The sequence below is a fragment of the Mastomys coucha genome, unplaced genomic scaffold, assembly GCF_008632895.1.
Source record: "Mastomys coucha isolate ucsf_1 unplaced genomic scaffold, UCSF_Mcou_1 pScaffold9, whole genome shotgun sequence".
NCBI lineage: Eukaryota > Metazoa > Chordata > Mammalia > Rodentia > Muridae > Mastomys > Mastomys coucha.
The window spans coordinates 72,731,870-72,755,164 of NW_022196915.1; the positions used below are offsets into that span (position 1 = coordinate 72,731,870).

The 23,295-nt window shown below is 39.0% G+C and overlaps 1 protein-coding gene across 5 annotated transcripts in view; it reads right to left on the reverse strand.

Annotated features, from left to right (window-relative positions):
• The window catches only part of Diaph3 (diaphanous related formin 3), a 471,820-nt gene that overhangs the window by 76,073 nt on the left and 372,452 nt on the right, over positions 1–23,295 (reverse strand). For 3 of the 5 annotated variants that reach the window (XM_031361487.1, XM_031361488.1, XM_031361492.1), the window contains one exon: positions 20,293–20,367. The exons of 1 other annotated variant lie outside the window; for it this stretch is intronic. In XM_031361487.1, coding sequence (XP_031217347.1) covers positions 20,293–20,367 — 75 coding nt within the window. Of the gene's footprint in view, positions 1–16,376; positions 16,399–20,292; positions 20,368–23,295 lie in introns of those variants that run through there. One more of the 5 variants, XM_031361491.1, reaches the window with a different exon arrangement.

The following is a 23,295-nucleotide window of genomic DNA, read 5'->3' on the forward strand; positions in this document are numbered from 1 at the left end:
ACACACACACACACACACACACACACACGCAGACACATGCAGACATACAGACACATGCACACAGACACACAGACACACACACACACAAACACACGCAGACATACAGACACATGCACAGACACAGACACACACACACATGCACAAACACACGTAGACACACAGACACATGCACATGCAGACACACACTTAACTGAAACCATAGTAAATATACTATTAAAATGATAAGTTAAGACCAAAAATTTTCTCTGGTAAAACTCTAAATTGCTAAAACTGTACAGGTACCTGTTACAGGATGTGCTCATTTTGAGATTATAGAAACCAACTTTTACAAATGTCAGTAAGTCTTAAACTAGATGATAGCCTAATTGGATAGATGGTTATCAGTCAGTTATCTGAAAAAACTATGATCCGGGGACAGAAGGCTTGATGAGCAGAAAGGAATACTACCCACTCCAAGCTCCCTTAGTACAATCTGCCTTCTGGGCACTCCATTAATCTCGGGAATCAGAGATGAAGAATACACACCTGTAGGAGACATGACCACACCAACAAGCAAACAGGTTTCAAACAGGAGCACAGCAGTGATGACTTGTTTTGGCCAGGAGCAAGGTAGAAAGAGAGCCGGGAAGTTGTCATCCTAAGGCATCTTTGAAACTGAGTGTGTGCCCAGAGAGCGGAGGAGCCACAGTCACAGAGACTAATTGAAGCCGTGGAAGCAAAGAGATGCTGGTAGAAATGTCTAGAGTTCTCAGGAACTCATAGGGCCGACACCCTTTCTGTTCTAGGGTGGTTTGTTTACACGGTTGCCTTCAGTCACTGACAACCTTAGCTAGCCAGGAAGAAAGGATGTTATAACATCTGTTTCTTTGTTTTTCTTTTTCTTTTTCTTGTAGCTAGAGGTTTGTCACCATGTATCGCAAAAGCCATGAAGGTGAAAGATAAAGAAAAACAGAAGGGATATGGGACCAAAACAAAACATGGCACAGAAATCATGTCTTAAACCAGGATTTCTGAAGTGTGCAATTTAGGGCTTAATTGTCTTTCAAAAACCAAACTCTAAATATTAAGCAATGCCTTCTCTCAGATCTGGAGATCATTATATACAAAAGGGGATCTGAGAAAAATGTTGGAGAGATGTTTCAGGAGTGTGTCAGGGAGGTTGTATTCTTTCACAATCTAGGTGTGGAGAGGATGTCTAGTGGTTTTAGAGACACACTCATGGACAACTGAGAATTAGCTGCAAGGCAACTGTCGGAGACCCCATCCAAGGCCAGGTAACAGATGAGGCGAAGCAGTGCAGCCTTGGCATATAACGCGGCATGTAACTATAGCATGAATCAGCAGCACACTGTAGTATCATACAGTAGCATGCTACTACTTGGTTGAGAGCAGGAGGCTGGCAGTGAAACAGCCCTGCCACCCTCTTCCTCTCAGCTCTGGGAACTATTTCTAACAAACTGATATAAGGTGAATCCAAAGAATAATGTACAGTTCGGGCACATCTAAGAACTGTTTCTTACAAGAAAGCATTTCCTAACTATTTTATCAAATGATGTCTTCTTTGGTTGTTTATCAGCTTTCAGTGTTGAAAGTTTGTTCTAAGCTCTGGGCAAGCCGGAAGAACACTGGTTACAAGGGACATTGCCAGTGATTACCTCTCAGAACAATAATCTTCCTTTTTGCACTCTGGTGTATTCTTTAAAAATATAACTATATCTAATAGATAGTAATTCTCTCCTGTTCTATATCACTTTTCTTCTCTTTAAATTCATGTTTAGTCAAGAAGATGTTATCAATTTAGCATTGTTTTTATTGTACATATCTTTAACTTTCAAATAGTTTCAATAGTTTCAATTTTTAAGAGAAAAATCAAAATGTCAAATAAAAATCAATCACACACACAAGTTGTTCTTGGGTTTTAAAATCCCTACATTTCTTTATGTTTTAGGCTGTTTTTATGTTGAAACTTGATGTCAAAAGGTGAGAATTATTATTCCATATAATTATATTCCATAACCTCCTTTTCTGAACAAGGGGATCGTAGCTTTATAGTAAATTCTTGAGAACTTTGTTTGAAAACAATTGGTAGCTGACACTTTGAAAAGCTCTGGTTCAGTAGCTCTGGAGTGAAGTGCATTAAAGCAAAATTTAAAGGTCACCAATGGATATGCTCATATTAACTCAAATAAAATAACATCAATAACAATAATAGAATAAAAGACAAAGAGGAAGAGGAGCAGGAGGAGGAGGCAGCTATGTCATAGAAAGGCTCAGAACCACTGACAGTATGTCTCAATTATATTAGTTATAACTTAAATAGTTGTTTATTTTCATGAAATAGCTGGCAAGGAGAAAAAATGAATTCATAGTTTTAAAACAAAACAATTGAGCTACCATCACACAAAAGTTATAAAGCTATACTAACATGCCAAAAAAGATATTTAATTAGCAGTTGGAAACTATTCATTTTTGTCTACTTTACTTAGGAGCAAATTGCTTAATGTTGGGTACAATCAGAAATAGTTCTGATAATTTTATAAGCTGTGAAGTTTGACATGTTTACCTGAAAATCAATGAGAAAGTGACTGTAAAAAAAAGCAACTAAAACAGCAAAACAGAAACATTACAACCAAGAAAAGTAAAGATATACCATCAGGCTGTCAATCACCAGCATGTGGGGATAAGCCATCGATGTGTGTGCCTGCATGTACACACACACACACACACACACACACACACACACACACACACACACACACAGAGCATTCTTTCTAGCGATGACTGACTTTGATGTCACTGAAGCAGCACCATCCCTCTCTAGAATACTCACTTTTGCTGGTGGAGGCTTAAACTGGGATGCCTCCATCCACAGTGAGGTGTTGGAATGACCCACCAGTCTGTCTGGGAGCAAGATAAGAGGATTGTCATGATGTTTCATTCCTTCAAATTTTCGTTATTTAAAAGAAGCACAAGGAGATAGATTTGTCTGAACAGCAGCTAAAATAGATTTTTAAAACCCCTGATCATCCACTTTGTCATTTCCCAGTCCAGTGGTACTTGAAAGTGTTCTAACCTTGTGTTGGCTATGGGCTTGCCTAAGCAGGAGAATACTGAGCGAAAGACAGGAACAGAACTGTACCAGCATAGCTCCTAGACTACACACACAGTTTCCTCAAGACAAAGTTTTTACACTCAAATGCTATGTAGGACTGTAGGCTTCTTTTTGTAGGAGCCTGCTTTGTCAGGCGCCTACAGAGGGGAAGAAATACATTTTGGCTCCCGTGTTTTCTTTCTGCCTAGGTCAAGAAGTCTGAACAAAGACTCACAGCCAAACATCAGGTGAAGAGAGGGCCCATGTTAAAGGTGTTCACTGCTCCCTCCCCTTGGAGCTTGGGAGAACCCCTTGGAACATGAGGAGGAATTGTGGGTGCCAGAAGGGTCAAGGACACTGAAGAACAACCTGTGCAATATCTAAGTAGGGCTCATGGGGCTTCCGAGAGGGTGAAATGGCAATCAGGTATGTGCATAGGTCTGTGCTAGGTCCTCTACATGTATGTTATGGTTGTTGGCTTAGTGTTTTGGGGGTACTCCTGACAGTTGTAGTAGGGGTGTCTCTAACTTTGCCTGCTCCGAGAACCCTTTCCTACTTGATTGCCCAGCCTTGATGTGAGGGTTTGCGCCTGGTCTTACTGCATCTTGGTGGGTCATGTTTGGCTAATGTCTCTGGGGGCAGTCCTGTTCTTTTCTCCAGGGAGACAGGGGATTGAGAGTGGACCTGGGCAAGAGGGGGTTGGGAACAGTGGAAGGAGGAGAAGCTGACCAAATATGCCTCATAAGATTCAAGTTTTAGGTATTTCACCTCTCTGCATATAAGAGCAAGGGTGGGGTGGCATAGCTAGTCTGTGCTGTGAGTCTGTTCTGCCAGGAATCATCTGGTGTACTGTTAAGTTTAGTCTCTCACACAATCTCTCTGCCTAGGATGCGTGGGTGTTCTAGGCTTCACTCGTTCATGAAGCTTCACTCATGGAGCTGAGCATTTGCTCAGGCCAATACTTGTAGCTGATACCCCTGACGACATCTCTCTCCAAGGCATTGACTGAGGTATGAAGAATTTTCCTCACATTCTCAAGTTGTTATCATTTATTTGTCATGCTGAAAACTCAGTGTTTGGAAAGTGCTGACTAATTCTAAAGTAGATGATTTAATAAAATAAGCCTTTATCGTATAGGGATTTAGGAATGTCTAAAATACATGTATATTTTACAAAAAAGTAGTACTATTTTAAAATATTCTTGTCTTACTTAAGCACTGAAATGGAGAATATATAAGACTTAGAAATTGCAAAACGTCTGTTTCAAATATTTTCCAACAGAATTTATGGAATGGTTTTTACTGTCAAGGATGAATGGACTAACTGGCTTCATGTTACAAGCACACAAATAAATGGTGATGCTAACCATCACCAAAAGCTAATTTCTTTGGAGGCCCAAAATGATGCTCTAGTAGTCATCTTTTCATAATAGCAGGACTGTTCGACCAGAATATTACCCATGGGATTCTTTCCAGGAAAAGCCTGTCACGTGAAAGCTTTCCTGCCTGTGCTCTATCTTATCTTTAGTTATTATCGGGTAATGGGCATACCAATTTCATCTGAAACTAAACAAACATTAAGCTGATAGTAAAAATCAGCTTGATATAGCAGATCCACAATATTAGTTCTACTCAATTCTAATAGGATTCTAGGCAGTTTGTTCAATTAGAAGGTAGATAGGTTACATTTTGCTTTAAAGAACTACCTCAAAATTTATTACTGTGTTTATACCATTCTGGTGGAGTAAATTTTAAAAATCTCATGAACTAACCATTTTTATGGGTCAATACAACTTTAAAGGGAAGATATAATAGCATAATCATAACTCACATTTTTTTCCTTAAAATTATGATGATTTTTCTTCCTCAAGTGCCTGTAGCAATTAGGTTTCATGATGAATTACTACTTGCCAGGTTTAAGCACATTTTCTCAAATTGAGCTAGCTTGAAAGACCAAGCAATTGGTAGACATCACTATATCTTTTATTTTTCAAAAGGAGTGAGTTCACATTTCTGCTGATTTTCAGTTTCAGCTCATTTCTGGCAGTTAAATAATAAGTCTCTAAAAATAAGGGCTTATGAAGAGAGGGGGAGTTACCAATACAAGCTTGAATCTAATACTTGAGTGAATTGCAATTGGTTGGTTGTGACCAAATGAATATTTTTACCGTAGGCCACAGTAATGCAGTTTCAGATGGAAATAAGCATAACCATTGATCTACCTCCTATAGCCTCTGGGCATTGTGATATTGAATGGAGGCCTGCATAAACAGTTGTTATGATTTGCCCAGCACCTACCTCTGAGGAGCTGGTGTCAAATTAATCTCCATGCCATCAGTACCTTCGCAACAGGTCTTAAACAGTCTTCTCTCCCTCTAAGTCCCAGCTCAACAGTTGTCAGGGTCTGAGTCAAGCTGTGCTTCTGCCCACACAGTGGCACTGTCAGCACTGTAGGTTGCTCAAATGATTTTTTAAGCAGAGCAGCCGGTTGCCTTCAGCAGTGATGCTTTTGGGGGCACTCCGTGCTGTTCACCCAGTGTCTCTGGCTGCTCTACAACTGTGCTAGTTAAGGGATCGACAGAAGGAACAACAAATGGCTACAATTAGCATTCGCCCTGCTCCCTCAAAAGAATTTCATTGCTATGGCAACAGGAGTTACCCAGACAACACAGGGCTTTGGCTTAGAACAGTGTACTGCATTGTACCATGTATAGAACAAAATAGCCATGGATCAGGTTCTTTTTTCATGGCACAGAGATCTCTGCCATCATATTTCAGTGTAATTTACAATAACTGACTTCTTAATTTGCAGAGCTCACCAAGTTACTGGCTGTTACAAAATATCATTGATTTATCGTTTTGAAATTTCAAAAGCAAGAAAGAATGTGTTAGATCCTGCTCATATTGTCTTCTACTTTAAACATCGCAAGAGGCAGCCAAGTCTGTGTTTGTTGTCTCACTGCTGCTTACAAATGCCCTTTGCCTTCTGCCAGTTCCATGATATAAATGTATATAGCCTATGACTAATTAGTATGCATTTCCTCACATCTGGATATTCAGCCAGGTTCCAGAAGCCTGTAGTTGCAGCAGGAAGGAACAGTGTATCCAAGCAACTTACAGTGAGAGCTACAGGACTGAGGTCTTCTAAATCACTTAACATCAAACAGGAGAATAGCGATCACATTCTTTTTGAAGGAAACTTTCAAAGCAGCAAAGTGAGAAGCCCTTGAATCCCATCTAGTGCTAATAGTATAAGATGGAAAAAGTCATGTAAATGGCTTAAAAATGACTTACCTGGGTCATTGTTACATGCCTCTGCAGTCCAGCCATCTATCTATATGGATCTGTGCTACTCACAGGCATCAGAAGCATTCTTAAGGAACTAAGGGAAAGGGTGTGTCTCATAAGAAAGTAGAGCAAGGCTACTTGGCATAGTTCTTGCACATGCCAGTTATCTTTCTGGAATCTGTACAACTCAGTTATTTCCAGAATACCTTCTTCTCAATGTCCCTGTCAGCAGGAGACTCAATAGTATCACTAAAAAACAGCTCACAAACACTGAGTGCAAAGTGCATCATGTGGCTTGGTTTAGTTCTCACAAATCTAAGGCAGGTATAATTTATGCCCACTGATGGTTTCCTTGTCCGCAGACAGCATCAGGATCTGTGATAACCAAGCAGCAAAGCTAGGATTCAAAGCCAAGTCAGCTCTAAAAGGTTCGGCTTCTTCAAGCACACATTAAGTCATGCTGTAATTCTAACACTTCAGTCTCTTTTCACAACTTAAGTACAAACTTTATAATGGGAAACATCTAAATGGGAAAAAGCAAGGTATCAGAGAAGCATACTGATGCTAATTTGAGCCTTCAAATGCCTTTGGTGTTTATCCAGGGATGCAGGTGATTAAGGGTTGAAAAGAGAAAAACTAAGTGTACTGAGCACATTGGTTTTGATGGGGTCCAGGATGCCTGGAGACAGACCGGCAGACAGAAGTCTGCATTTATTAAGCATTTGTTCTGCACTTGTTCTCATGAATTCAAGAATATTTTAAAAAGCGATCGTTTCACTAGTGGTAAGCAGCTGCAAATGGAAGCTGCAGATATTTGACTGTCTGGCACAAATGAGTCTGCCTTTAACGTGCGACCTGGACAGATCAGTTCACATTGTGTTACTATTTCTTTAGCTACATGTGTGTTGAAGACAAAAGTAAAAATAACTTTAGGGTTAAATCCCATCTTAAAAGATATAAAAAGACCCATTAATATGCTTTAGATTACTCAGTACAATCTACAGGTAAAGTACAAATACTTGATTTTCCTAGTAAGTCCAGTATGTACAATTTTCATTCTTATAAAGCACTGGAAATTATGTAAACAGTTCTAATAAACGAAATCAAAGGTTTTCCCCTATAAATTGCACTATTTGGTGCAAAATGGAAAACAAAGTTTTTTATAACTGCAAAAATGCTACACTAATACAACAGCAAAAAGTCACTAGTTTTCATTATAATGTTATTTGGGATCTGAAGATATAGTATATGGGAAATTTTTTTTGTCCCTTTGAGCAGTGGTAGTACTGAGACTGTGAGACACAAAAAAATGTAAACGGTGAGCAAGGCAAAGCAAATCCCTTCACACAACACTGCCCGAGGCCCAGTATTTTCCAAATACCTCCATTTTATTTTGATCATAATGAACCTTGTCAATTGTAATGAAATAAACACAGTGAAGCAGCTGCATGTAAACAAACTCCAGAAGAGTGTGTCTGTCATCCAATTTGGTATAAGCACACTTCTCTTGTGTTTATGGACATTTCAGGATAATAGAAGCAGAATTATGAAAGTGTCCATGAGAGCATAAGGATCAAATAAAATAATCTCAAAGTGATCTGAAAAGCATAGAGTGCTATGAAAATGGATTTTACCCAAAAAACTTGTCAGCTCTTATGGACTCAAAGAGATCACTCTTGGCATTTACTTATTTTAAGCAAATCAAAGGAGAAAGAAAGATAAAGTACACAAATTGAACACATTTCTAACGGACCTCTTCCTATCTAGTTCTACTTCCAAAGAACGCTCTAAGAACACTGGTCAGTCTTTCTCTCCAGTCATCTTCACAGGTTTTAGCTATTTAACTGATTCAAGTACTCGCTAAGCTCAAGTTTAACCTCCTGGCTGACTGATGCTATTTTTCTTAAGAAGCCAGGATGGGAGCACAGGTACTGTCTTTGCACTGTTCTTTCTCCTGCCTTTGGACATGTGTTTGGGTGTATCACCCCGAAAAAGGAATCCTGTGATTACCCTCAGAGGAAGGTGGTTTACTGAAATGGTTTAGAGTATGAAACTTACTCTCACAGATCTGAGTGAGTTCAGTTCCTGGCTCTGTTGTTTGACACTGTTATGATTTTGAACAAGTTACTTGGCCTTTCTTAGCCTTGGCTTGACCAAGCACCCAGCATCGTTGGGTGTGGTCAGTGGTCAGGTGGTCTCCTCCTGGAAAAATCCCTTGAAGCTGACTCTGCTCTTTGCTGTGATGTTGGGGCAAGTCATGCCTATTGCACCACTCATCAGTTTTCAATTGTAGACACAAATTCAATGTCTGAACTGTTCCTGCCACTTAATAGCTATTATCATTTGTAAAGCCCCATTTTCATAATAAATAAAACAATGGAAAACAAAAATTCAATACCACTTTGCATTTAGAAAAACAAACTAACTTATATAAAAGTTGTGGGTTCACTATAGCAGGTAGGTATTAGGACAATTATTCCATGTCACTGGTAGTATTATCAATATACTTAAAACAAGACTCAATTCTCCAATTACTACTCATATGAACCCTTAGTAAGTGTTACGTTCTACTGAGAAGGTTGCAGACATTACCTGATTTTAACCTTTATAACATATTAAAGCTGGACAGACAATAGAACTGAGAATTAGAATCAAGCAACCACTCTAAGGATGTACAAGTAGGAAAGTGGTAGGCGGCGCTTTATTTCTCTAATGTACACAGCTACGGTTAAGAGCATTGTATCCCAGTGAACTGTGATGCCTAGGTTTTGTCTTTAAATGCATAGAAGCATGTTGTGTGTGCTATGCATTCTCATTAGAAGTAATACGACTTGGAGTCAGAGTCAGTGCCCATTTTCAATTATTCAGAAGTCACAGAATTTGTTTTAAAATGATACAGCTTCTAGGTACTAAATGTTTATTGATAATGAACAAGATGTTCACCGAGAGGGCACAGGCAAGATAGCATCATTCACATGGTAGAAATAATTTTCAATAAAATTATAAAATATTAAAACTTAATGAGCACAGTCTCAATTAGGAAAGTGAAAATCTGCTCATTAAACTTGCAGAGGATACTTAGTTGGGCAGGGGTTAAATGCTTAAGAGGAGAGAAATCGAATGTAAAGTGACCTTGATAGATTAGAGAACTGGTTCATCAAAATCAAGATGAAGTTCAGTTAAGAGAGGAACAAAACAGTGAAAGGGAACGTAAGAGCAGGTCACAGAGGGGAACATGGGACAGCACTGCAGGGGGAACAAAGTAGCCACAGACGAATGAAGGTGACTACCTCTTGACAATGTGCATTGTTTATTTTCCTTATTCTAGAAGTGATAAACCTACCAGCACATTAAAAAAAAATCATAAGAATCCTTCCATAGTGTCCAGGCTCTAACATATACCAGCTAAACCAGAATATGTGGACACAAGGTCCCATACTGATGTTCTTACAAAAATTCTCTAGGTTGGAACCCTTGACATGGCTTTATGAGGAAGGTGTCGGCTGAGTTTGTTTGCTGAACTTACTCCCCCAACTCCTGCACACAAATAAACATAAGTAGAATTATAAAACTTCTCTTGGGTTTTTTCTTTAACACAGACAGGGATCACAGTTTATGCAATATGGAAATACAGTCAAAGCCTTAGTGTGTGTAGGCTATGCATGCCTAGGTGTATATGTGTGAATATGTACCTATGTTTGCATGTGGCTGGAGGCCAGAAGTTTACATCAGGTATATTTAAGCATTTTCCACTTTATTTTGAGTTCAGTAATTGGTTCTTAACCTTCCTAATGCTGTGATCCTTTAACACAGTTCCCTCATGTTGTAGTGTTCCCCAACCATAAATTTATTTTCATTGCTACTTTACAACTGTAGTTTTGCTACTGTTATGAATATATCTATATGTTTTCCAACAGTCTTAGTGACCTCTGTGTTCAACCTTTAAAGGTGTCAAGACCCACAGCCTGAGAACCTCTGGGCTAAGTGACTGGGACAGTGAGTTCCAGGGATCTGTCTGTTTCTGCATGCTCGTTGTTGAGATTATATATGTTTGTGTGTACAGAGGGCTTTCTTGTCAGTGTGGGGATCTAAATGTAGGTTCTCATTGACATAAGTCAAGGACTTTACCCACTGAGCTATATTCCAACCTCCAAGTCATATAGTTTTTATCCATATGAAGAATCGCACATAATCAAAACAGAGCTGCTATTGTGTATGATAGATAGTTCACCAAAAAAAAAAAACTATTTAATGAAAATACTCATTTTTCCTAGACAAGTACCACTTGAAATTATTTAAGATGGCAAACTACCACTCTCTGTACAAACCTATTGAACCTGTAGAAATCTGTGATCTTTGTATCTCTCCCCCTATGCAATTCTGTTATATGCTAAACTTCGAGAATTGAGGCTTTCTGCATTGTGCATTTATGCAGTGCTTATTTTCTGTGGTAATTCTGAAGTCTTCCTAGAAATCAGTGGGGTACTCAGGCAATTTTTAAAAGTCAATATATGAAAGCCTTTAGTGCTATTTATTAAAGAGATTCATATGTTAATTTCAGTAAAGAAAATACTACAATTGCTGTTAAAGTCGTCTGGAAGTCTTAGTTTGTTAGCTTGATTTCTTACTGTTCGGCTCGCTAGGTAGCATGAAGTTGACTGAGTAGCTACACGGATCCATGAGGCTGCTGCTTCATTAGCGAGCCTCTGGAATCTTCCTGCCTTTCCAGCTATGTACTGTGGAGGGTTAGGTCCACTTCCTGGGTCCATCACACACTTCCACCCCATCACTCCAGAGCAGTCCAAACTGATAAAATCCCAAGCATGTAATTTTATTATTGTTGGTCAAAATATATGACTTAAATTTTTTGGCTGGTAACATTGAAAAACATAACAAATAGTAACAATAGCAACAATTTCCTTTAGTGGAGTAATGAAATGGAAGGGTAGTAACATTTTAAAATTCAAACATAAAGTTCTGATCTTTTTGTTTTGAAATTGATTACACAGTTTGATGAGAAAAAGTGCGATTTTTGTCCCCTTCTTCGTTTCTGGTACCTTTATTACTTCATATTTTATCAGTTACAAAGATGGAGAAACATTCTGTTTCTTAGCTAGTTGAGAGCATTTTCTCAGACTGGTATAAATTCTGAAAGTTGTCCCTCATGGTTGAGGATTTACTGTGCATATACAGTACCCCAGGCTGCTGGTAGGAGTACAGTGTCGCACAGTCCAACCTACTGAGGTAGACAGTTTGTATAAAACAAAAGTCGTCCATCTGGTAGCTTACTACGGTAAGCATTTTAAAGGTAAGAAGGCAAGGCAGAGGAAAGCAAGCTAGAGAACACTTGGCCATACTTACTCACTACACTGTGTAACAGTTAAATATTGTTAACTTCAGGCTCTCTGGAAAATACTCACAGATAACTTATATAAGCACAACAGTCTGAATTTTAAAATGCAAGCAATATTTATAAATTAGTTCACAGTAAACTGTAATTTTCTCCTTTGTATATCCTTATGGTTTTAAAATATTCTACTCTTAAAGAAATGCTTGCACAATGAGGAGACTCAAATACATTGATTTATAAAGAAACTATATATGCTTTACTTTTATCACAAATGTTTGATCACAAAAGATATCATAAATAGTTTAAATACACCAATCTAAAATGCCAAGATAGTGAATGGGATGGTTCAGGGGCATGTCCAACCTTTGGTACTGTGACATCATGTTGTTATCTACAAAGGTGATGCTTAGAAACCATGCAACTATTACAAAAAATAAAGAATATCATAATATTTTAAGTTTATTATTTTGTGTTGGGCAACAAGTTCTGCTTCATGAGGATGGGCTCATGTTGCACATGCTTATTAGGTCTTATTATAAATGTTAATCAAACATGGTGACATGGTCCACAAAAGCATTAAAAAAAATGATAAACCCTCTAAATGTGAAAGATAGTGTTTCTGTAGTCCACCAAGTATCCTGAGCAAGAAAAGCATTAGACGAGGCATCGAAGCCGCATATGCAGCAAGCTGCACCTTAGCTGCACTTCCAGGTCATCAACATTTTAAAGAACACTTTAGCATCTACTTCAAGGTCATTCTGTCTTAATTTAAAACTATTGTAATTAGTACAACTTTACAAATTTGATAACACAAAATTTTGTGTGACAAGAAACAACCAACCAAACAACCAAACAAAAAAAAAACCAAACCAACCAACCACCCACCCACACCTGCCCCAACATGCCACAATCAGCTAGAGAACACTCTGCTCTCAGTTCCAGATCTGCCTATTGGGCTAGTAGAACTCTGTCTTACCAGTCATACGGTCTTGTTAAGGGACCATGTACCCAAAAGAGTTTAAGCAGGAAAAAAGTACCTCAAACGTGCCATAAAATTAAACCCATGCATCTTAAGTCAGTTATCTTGAGAGTTTACCTGATTCATGTTTATGAGCTACAAGCAGATTTTAAGAATATTGCATGATATTCAAGCAATATTTCTTGATTAACAGCAACTATTCAGTGTAATGAATGTATATCAGATTTAGAGTTAGAAGGCTCAATCTTCAAACATAGTTAAATTTGTTTATTCCTCTTCCCATGTAGGCATTCATACTAATTCACTTAAAAAGAAAGAAAGAAAGAAAGAAAAGTTTTCTGACATCTTACCACAGCACAGTTTGCTTTTCAGTGATATTCTTGGAGAGTCAATGTGTAGCCAGAGATGGATAAGGATAGTTACGATAAGATTGCTATTATAGTACAAGCAGGTGAACAGAGTGGACTTTAATAGAATAGGCTAAGTAGGTGAGGATTTTATAACATACTTGCTTCTTAATGTGTACCACTGTAGACTGACCATTCTTAAATCCCTCCGTGTAGTATTGTTATGTGGAGTATCATATCAACATAAACTGACAGAGACTTTCTTTTAATGACGTTTGGCATGAGTAGTTTAATACAGTTCTCAGCAGCAGACAGAGCTAGTTTAGCTTAGTGGCAGCGTACATCCCCAGAAAGATGGGTACTGTCTGTACTAACGCTAGTCTAATTATAAAATGATGTACAAGTCACTTACAAGGTAAACCTTGGTCAAAATTACAATGATATATACTGCCTGTAATGTTTAGGTCCTCAGACACTACTCATGGAAGTATGTACTGGTACAACTTTGGAAACTGGTAGGTGGTATTTACAAATGCTCACTGTACACAAACCCAATGCAACAGTAATCACACTTCTTTTTTTTTTTTTTTTTTTTTTTTTTTTTTTTTTTTTTTTTTGAGACAGGGTTTCTCTGTGTAGCTCTGGCCGTCCTGGAACTCACTCTGTAGACCAGGCTGGCCTTGAACTCAGAAATCCACCTGCCTCTGCCTCCCAAGTGCTGGGAATAATTACACTTCTATGTTTATATGTGACATCACTAAAGGATATATCTAATAGCAAGGTTCTTAGTAACAGCATTTGCTATAGTCCACAGTGAGAAACATAGGAGAAAACTATAAATATATCTATATAGTACAATACCAGTACAAAAGAATGAATGAACTGCAACTTCATATGACAACATGGATGGATATGCTGCAGATTGCTTTATTCATAAACAGCACAGGCTAAAAGTAGATTACGCCAGCACAGTCAGGTATAATTGGAATATGAAACACTGGCTGAGAGGATCTGGAAGGAGCTACTACTGTACTTCTATTTTTGTTTTCGATCTGCATGCTGGTTCCATGGTTAGGTCCATTTTACAAACCGTAATCATGCCTTATACTAAGGAATTATGCACTTTTCCATATGTATGTTTTCTTCACTTAAAATATATGCATACCATGAGAAAAGAAACTAGAGACTATATGGAGAATTTAAAGCAAACCAAACATCTGCAAAGCAATCAAATCCATACTGCCAAGCAATCTAGTGAAACGGGGAGTTTTTCTATGCATGAATTTGTGTATTTGTCTCCTATCACTCATTTGAGAAATAAAATTCAGCATTTCTTGAATGATAACAGGGCTTAAGAAGAGCTTGCTGTAAACTAGATGAGATTATAGGTAGGACTGGAGGTCTGTGTAAGAAGAGAATGTGTTACAGCACCATATGGAACTATGGTTGAGGCCAAACAAAGCCAGTCTTTGTTTCTGAGACAGGGTCTTCACATATAGCCATGGCTGGCCTGGAACTAGCTACATAGTTCAGGCCTGCCTCCGGCTCACATAGATTCCCCTACTTCTGTCTTACTAGTGGGAAGATTAAAGGCTTACACCACTAAGCCTGCCAAAACCAAACTTTTACAACAGATAAGCAGGGGCTCAGGAGCATGGAAGCTGCCATGGGAGTGAAGGCTGGCAGCAGACTATGGGAAGTGACCAAAAAGTCACCCTCAAAGCCCCTTCTGATCATTAAAACAAACCGCTGTATAGAAGGCAGAACTTATTTCCAGGAACTATTCCAAGTTTCTATAAGACAGTTCCTGGATTCACTGACTGCTCCATTACTCACCCCGAGCAGACTGTGTCTTTTCTACTTAGACAAGGGGAAGAGAATTGAAATCACTGGGTGAAGAGAAAGTAGGTTAATAGAATTGAGAGAGGTAGCCCTGCCCAGTTTCCCATAAACAAGAGCCCCAAGCTTACAGAGTTCTGACAGCCTTGATGCTGGCTGGAGAGGAAGTGACTGCCAAAGGCCATGGCACCACCACGGGTTTGCCAAGCTTGCCTTTGCTCTGTAAAACTAGATCAGATCTTCCCTAATGTGTTGGCCTTCAGTTATTTCTGCTGGCTTACTAAGAAAGAAAAGAAAAAGGCAGCTACCAAAGTGAAGATGCCAAATGAAAAAGCACAATCAATTTTCAATGCTTTTTCATGATCACTTTGTCATTTAGGACCTGGAAAGGACCAAGGTGAAACGCATGAAATGACAGTTGAAGTAAGCAAAACTACCTTCATGGCTTACCAAACACCAACGTAAGACCTCCTTAAGCAGCACCATGTTAAGTTGTAGGAAAAAGACTGTTAATTGACACACTATAATAATAATGATAATAATAATGTAATAGTAATAGTAACTAAAATAATTAGTTATTTTCATGTAGTTACATCCTTGAGGTTATATAGGTTCCAAGTGACTGGTTTGTCAGGACTAAACATAACGAGATCATATTAACATTTTTAATGCTAATTCTAAATAGTAGAAATGTGTGTAAATGAGGATTTTGCTTTTATTTGCATTACCACATCATAGTTTCTCTGCTGCATAAATGTTTTCATGAAGAAAATATATACATATAACTTAAGAGGCCCAATCATAGCATCTCAAGATGAAAACTTTGCCGGGAACTTTTAACCTTGAGATTGTTACTTCAGGCTGGATGGGGAGCAAATGGGGGGCTGCCTCCTTGCTTTCCTCAGCATTTTCAGTGTTTCTCCATTTTCCTATTCCTCCAGAAACTGGGATAAAAGCAGTTCCTTTGACTAATTAGCCCAAAGAGGTTTGACTAATAGAAGAAGATTACAGGCATAATTACTTAAATGATCATGTACATAGCACTTAATGATCATTATCATTTATTCTAATATTATTGCTAATAAATGGTAAAACTGTTTAAGCTAAATGCTGTCATTCCACACAAGTGCATCATGGCTAACAGTTATAATTCCTAATTTCTGAGGGGGTCGATGAGACATTGAAGCAGTCAACGCTTGCTTCAATTTATAGATTTTTAAAAGGGAGACAATATTTAGTATTTATCCCTTATCTTGAGTATCTAACAAGCAGTCATGCTGCCATTCCCACTAAACCACAGCCCAGCTAATACCAGCTATATCCCTGGCTTTCATGAGATCAATTTGATATCTGAAAAGTCACTTTGCTCTACAAAAGAGTCATTGATGGTATAAGTAACACTAATGTTTCAAATGCTAATTTCTATGCATTCTTTTGCTTACCAGGATTCAGTGGCTAGAGACTGTCATCAAGTTCTTAGGCACCCCTGGAAAGCTACTTTTATTCTAAAAGGCAAAAGCAGCAAAGTGGTACTTGAGTTTTTCCTTGGCTCGTTTCTGTCATTATTTTCTCTCATATTAAGAGTTAGAGAACTTAGAAGTATGCTGCAGAATCAATGACCAACGTTATCTACAGAATACACATAAAGGTTGGAAGTAAGACTATTTTATATACAAAAGCATTTTTTTTGTCTTGCGTAAGAGATACTACCTTTACTGCACTCTTATCATCCCTATTGCTCCTAGGGATGTACTCTGAAGAACCATTTAGCTTTTAGATCATACACAAATAGTAACTTGAGGGCTAGCTCAAAGGACATCTCTAGGTTCTTATAGATTGCTGGAAAGGAGAAAACAAAGAAAACTACACAAGTGTCCATTAGGAAGAAGGGAGGCAGGTACCCAAGGGAGGTCTGGGCAATTGTTTTGTCCCTGCCCATTCCCCTTGAGACACGGTCTCATGCAGCTGAAGATGGCCTTAGATTTCTGATCCCCTTCCCCTCCTGATGATGGGGTTACAAATATGCTCCATCTTTATATGGTGTTAGGCTTCCTGCTTGACAGGCAGGCTCTCTATCAACAGCTACATTCCAGCCTCCTAGCTATACTTCCAAAGGGATAAACCTTTTGCTCACATAGCGAAAGGAAGCAAGATTCCTCACAACCTGCGTCTCTCCATAGTGAAGTGAGAGGGAAAAGTTGGAACGAGTCATCCTTACACTTGATCTCCTTGGGGACATCCATCATTCCTTGCTATGTCAGCAGGTCTACTCCTTCTACTGTTACATACTATTGCTTCAAATTAAAGGCAGTATCATATACTTTATTAATATTTTTCAGTTTTTCCTGGTGTCATTATTGTGACTTCCATAGGAGAAAGGTGATTTTCTTTATTACTCTATTCTTAAAAAGACAAGTTTTATAGCCTTTCTCTGTGTGTGTTGTGTTCTCACTGAACTTTGAAGCTCATTGATTCTGGCCAACAGATTCAGGAATCTACTTGTTTCCAAACTCTTCCTTTACCCCCGCCCCCATATTAAAGATACAGGTGCAAGCCATTGCCCAGCCTCTTCAGGTCTTCATGTTTGTGCTGCAAGTCACCTCACCTGCAATGTTATCATTTGCAGGTATATATATATTTTTCCTCCAAACAATTCATACTACTTCGTATATTTAAACAAGGAACAGGGAATATGTACAGTAAAGAGAATTAGTTTAAATCTTACTAGTATGCCTGCTCAGCATACCACTACAACTGTGGTTAAGAATTCACATTGTCGCTGGGCGGTGATGGCGCATGCCTTTAATCCCAGCATTTGGGAGGCAGAGGCAGGCGGATTTCTGAGTTCAAGGCCAGCCTGGTCTACAGAGTGAGTTCTAGGACAGCCAGGGCTACACAGAGAAACCCTGTCTCGAAAAAAAAAAAAAAAACAAACAAAAAATAAATAAATAAAAAATAAAAAAATAAAATAAAATCTTTAAAAACAAAAGAATTCACATTGTCTTCTCTTGATAAATGGCTGGGAGAAAGATGAGGTGTGATGAAGAGAAACCAGGAATTCAGTCACGGTACTCCACTATATGCTCAACCTTTTAATTTTACAGACAGCTTACAGCGCACATAGCAATTTAATTTGGGGAGAGCATATGCCAGGATAACTCTGTCATTTGGGCCTGGACTAGCCTCTGAGCTGAATGTGGAAAGGGCCCAGTATCCAGTGTGGCACTGCTTGGAAGAGTGAGATGTTTTGGGAAGTGAGGCCGACTGGCATATAAGTCATCAGAAACATGGTTTTTAAAGGTGATCGTGAGGCCATCCTCTTTTCTCTTTTGTGTGTTCTGGAAACTGTGATCTGTTTGCTCTGCCATGGTTTCCCACATGTCTCAGCAAAGGCAACATACACTAGCCAACAGCTAACCAACAGCTGTTAGCTGAAATAAACTTTTCCTTTATAAATGTATTATTTCAAGATTTGGCACAGTAACAGAAAGTGAACGGAGACAACCGACTGCACTAACTGAGATTTCAAATCACCAACTATTTGACTCACCCTCAAGAGTGAGTCCCGGCTGCTCCTCAGTCAGCCTTGCCCTGCAAGCCGTCCCAAGATTCCCATAAACTACCTTCGACCTTACTTCGATTTTTAAAGTACCTACTGTGTATCGGTCACCATTCAACAGTGTTTACTTTTTACAGGGACAATCTTGAAAACTGTTTTCTGTGTCTATGGCTGACATTTAATGAAGGAAACTAAAATGAGGGAAAGATCCAAGTAGAGCCAATGGTGTCCCAGAAACACTTTAGCACTCAGTGCCATTTTCTCAGCTAATGGAGCTACCACATGCCTGGAGGAAATGCAGCTACATTCAGGTTCCTACTAGCCTGGCTCTAATGCCATTCACAGATATGACACCGTGTAAGCAATGTCAAAGCCCACATGTGGTGTTCCCTAAATGACCACGGATTAAATAACACATGCTCTCTAAAGCTGTAATGGCTCTCTGGGCTGGTATGCTGACGGTCTCCACCTGCTCACTGCCCACCAGAGCTTTGTATCACGGGTGGGAGTTTGTCAGAACCTGGAGGCCCTTGGCTACTTTTCTCCTCAGCCTCCACACAGGAGTCCTGCTATACCAGCAGTCTTCTTTTCCCACGGGACCATCAGTGCAAAAACTGTTTTCTGCCTTTCTGATTGATTTCCTCTCACGTTCCCTAGAGGGTGCAATCATCCTCCACTGCCCTTTCCTCCCACACTTCCAGGAAGAGATTTTATATCCTAGTTTTCAGAGGAAATCAATATGATATGTGAGACCTTTGAACTCTCATCTACAAACAGCTCGTTCCCAGTCTAGTTCAGCATCCTTCCTTTGTACTGTCCAAGTCCTATCAGCCCTTGTGGTGGGGTCAGGCCACTTCACTCAGACGTTCCCCTCTCACTACTGAATCTCAACCGCTTACCTTCTCACTACAAAGACAGTATAATGACAGCAGTGCTCTCTGGTGCATGAAGGGAAAGAACCCTAACTCTCATGACATGTATACCTCTCCAATCCTAAGTACTAGCCTTTGCCCTACCCTTACTTCACTCATATAAAGTCCAACACAGTATATCTGAACTCCTCTCCCAGACACCTAGTTCCACTGTGCTACCGGACCCACCCTGTCCCCTTCTATGTATGCAGTCTGCCTAGTGTTCATCCCTAGTGCTCAGTGCTGATCTGACCTCTCTGGCTTCCTAACTACTCATCCTCTTGGCATCTATGACAGGACTGATAGCTTCTGGGGAGATTACTCTTGCTTACCTCCTCCTTACCTGATACACCTAAGTGGCATTAAGCCCTGCACACCTTCTGTCCCTGGCAGTGGGATGAGGTAAAGTGATCCTAATACCAGTACACTCACATCTAACCTCAGGCAGCTGCCTCATCTACAGTCCCCTCTTCTAATGCGGCTTACATGTTTATCCTATATAACTGACCACTGTAGATCTGTCAGATGCCTGACAAATTTTCACATTATTTTTTTTACATTAATGAAAATTTAGTTCTAAAATAGCAAATCATTATATCAGAAACAACTCCATATATATCTTACATAGAAAATTATCAAACCAGTAATTGGCTACGTAGGTGTTTCTTGTAGGGTTGGATATGGCTGTTTTGAAATGATCTGTAATCACTTCCATGAAAACCTTATAAGATGGGTCTATTTTTATCCCCTTGTATGTGGGGTCATCAGTGTGTCACTGAGAGCACCTTCCAGCTATCAAGCACCCTACCTCACGTGCATGTGGTCTTGAGGGATGTTAGAGTAGACAGGAAGTGAATAGTGGAGTAGGTGGGGTAGAAGCTGCCTGTGAGTGACCTCCCATAAGGAATCCAGTAAACTCACTCATTCACCTAGATGGATGTGGATGGAAGTTTCCTTGATCTGGCAGGGCTCTGTCTGTCTGTCGGGAAGATACTTCTCCATGTCTTCTCAGAAGAAGTAATGCAATAGTAATCAAACAAAATTAGATTGTTTTGTTATTTTGTGAGAAATTTGGTAAAAAACAAAACAACAATTCACCTTTTTGTATATACAGAGAACATCCAAACTTAACAGTTAAATGAAAGTAGGGTTCAGAGTTTCTAACATCTGTTCACAGACTGTGTAGAAGCCACATTTTGAACCTCTATCACAAGAAAAAGAGATTTAGAATGGGCCATTTTTAAAAAAAAGATTATCATAATCACAGCCCACTATGGAACACAAACAGAAGAGACATGTTAATCATGACAACAATTTCAGGGAAGTCCAAGGACATTATTTTCCTTATACAATAGTAGCTCATTTTCTTTTCACTCAATTTAGTCCAGGCTTTAGCATACATTTGTGAATGCTCATTACTGGAGACACATTTGCTGCTTCCTGCATAAATGGTCTTTGAAAACAATTTGAAATCTTCACTACTTGAGAGTTTTCTAAGCTGCTCATGCTTAAGAGTCTGCCTGATAATGACTATGACAAAAGGTTGTCCTGCCCTGACTATAAAATTAGAAAAGAAAAGCATCTGCAGTCTATCCACAGGGCAGCTTACCTCGGCAGGAACCCTGCTGGTGTGATTCTCCTTCTTTTGCTTGACTACATAGTAAATACAAGAGACTGATATTTGAATAAAATATGGAAAGTACCCAAATTGGTTCATGCTCCTGGCCAAAGGAAAAAACACCCTAATTTTTGACAGTTACAAGTAACACTTAATTCTGCTTGAAAGCACAAGCATAAAGGTGTCAAAAACAATTAGTATTTTAATGGCTTCCTTCTTAGGTTATTAGAGAGGCACAAGTTCCTCAGCAAGAGAACAAAGTCTTCTTAAGCCAATAAGAGAACACGTAAGAGAAATCATTTTATTTTACTACATCCTTAAGCCAATAAGAGAACACATAAGAGAAATCATACTATTTTATTACATTGCTCCTTATGTGCTTCCTATAGAAAATAGGATACATTTGAAAGAAATAGAAATGGCTGTTGTCAACAGTTTCCACGGTGATAAGATCTCTCGACAAGGACTGTTTTTCTGTTGTGTTCCTAGCTTTTAGCTTGTTATGTCATGTTTGGTTGAAATCCTTGGGAGGCCTGCTCTTTTCTGAATGGAAATGGAGGAACAACAGTAAATCTTGGAGGGGTGGGAAAGGGAAGAGAGGAGGGAGGGAAAACTATGGTGGTGATGTAATATCAGAGGGGGGGGAGAATAAAAAATAAAAGCAACCCTTGAGGTCTGTAATGTCCCACATTAACCTGTGAACCCCATCTGCCAAGTCAGGTAACTTCCTGGAATTCTGGGAGCTGTACTTCTTGAAAAATAATAGTCTCATGGGAAAGTATGGTGAACTTTTTAGTATGGTAGATTTGTCCTAATAAACTTCTACAACATGTAGTGCTGCAAAATGCCAGGTAACTGTCCTAACCAAAGCCCACCTCTTAGTATTTAACACAAGCTTGCTTTAATATGGCCCCAAATGGTGGAACTTGTTTTCCTCTGCTGAATCTGAGGATTAACAGTAGTCAGCACTTAGTAGACACCTAGTAGACCTTTGCAATTTCTTAATTCTACCCCAGGCCATGGTCTTGCTACTTAGGGAAAAAGAAACAAGAGAAAGAAGGGGATCCAAGACTGTATATGAATTGGGGTTAGGGGTGGCTGCAGATGCAAGCTTTTGATGCATAGTCATAAGACTTATATGTCTCCCTTAGAATTAGTTTGCAAAGAAGATGCTAATTCAAAGATATTTAGCTGGCTCCATATTTAATTCTGACTTCAAATCTTGAAGAGTGGCGGAGCAGCTGTGCCTAGAGGCAATACAATCTTATTTCTATAAAAATCTCTCAAAGCTCCATATATAAGCGGGAGTGTAAAAATAGATAATCAAATCCAAATTAAGGCTATTAAGAACTGATTTACTGTAAAGATAATATAGCAAAATTTTGTTTAGGTTATGGATGTTCACTAAAAATGTGTAATACTTGTTTGCCTAAAATTTTGATTATGTTTTATCTTATTTTGTCACAGTTAAATAGTTTTATCATTAGGGTTTTTAATTGCATATAGCTTGTAAATCTTTTCTGATTACTCTATATCCATTTATCTTAGAAAAAAACCCCTACTGTACTATTTAGTGAAAAAAGAAGCCATCTAAGGAAGATGCAATCAAACTGCAGGCAGATGCACCATGAGGGGGTGACTCAACAGTTCGTATTTATAGCCTGTGCAGCAAAAGGTTAACTGTGCACTTGGCAAGAAAAATACCCAAGGATAATAGGAGTTCCCACATGTGAAAAAGCACTCTCCTGGTGCTTTTTTGTATAACCCAGGCATTCTGTATAACACAGGGTTATAGAGAAAACAAACGGTAAGAAAACACAAGGACACCATGGCCTTACTTCTCCTTAAACCTTCACGTTGCTGACATTTTGGACCAGGATCAAGTTCTCCAGACACGAACTATTTGTCAGCTACCATGGGATCTTCCTCAGGTATGTTCTTTCTTGATCATCCTCCACTGAGTCTACTTCTCAAACGTTCCTTCTTTTGATCTAGAGAGTCTTCATTAGACAACTCATTTGATCATACAACACCAGCACTTCTTGGAAGGACTGTAGACAGAGATGTGTTCTTTCTTCTAGTCTCAGAGTAGCCAGGGGTGCTTCGCCCATCCCTTGCAGTAGTCCACATAGTCACTGAAAGTACCTCCTGAATTTCCCCCTTTGATTTTACTTGTCCCTTCAGGTCTATGCTTATTACTTAAATACCAAATTAGTCCAAATTCCTTTGCCTAGCAACAGACTCTCAATGTAATTCTCTACGTATTCCTTTACTTTCAACCAACCAGATGACTCATGAACCTCTAATTGAGACT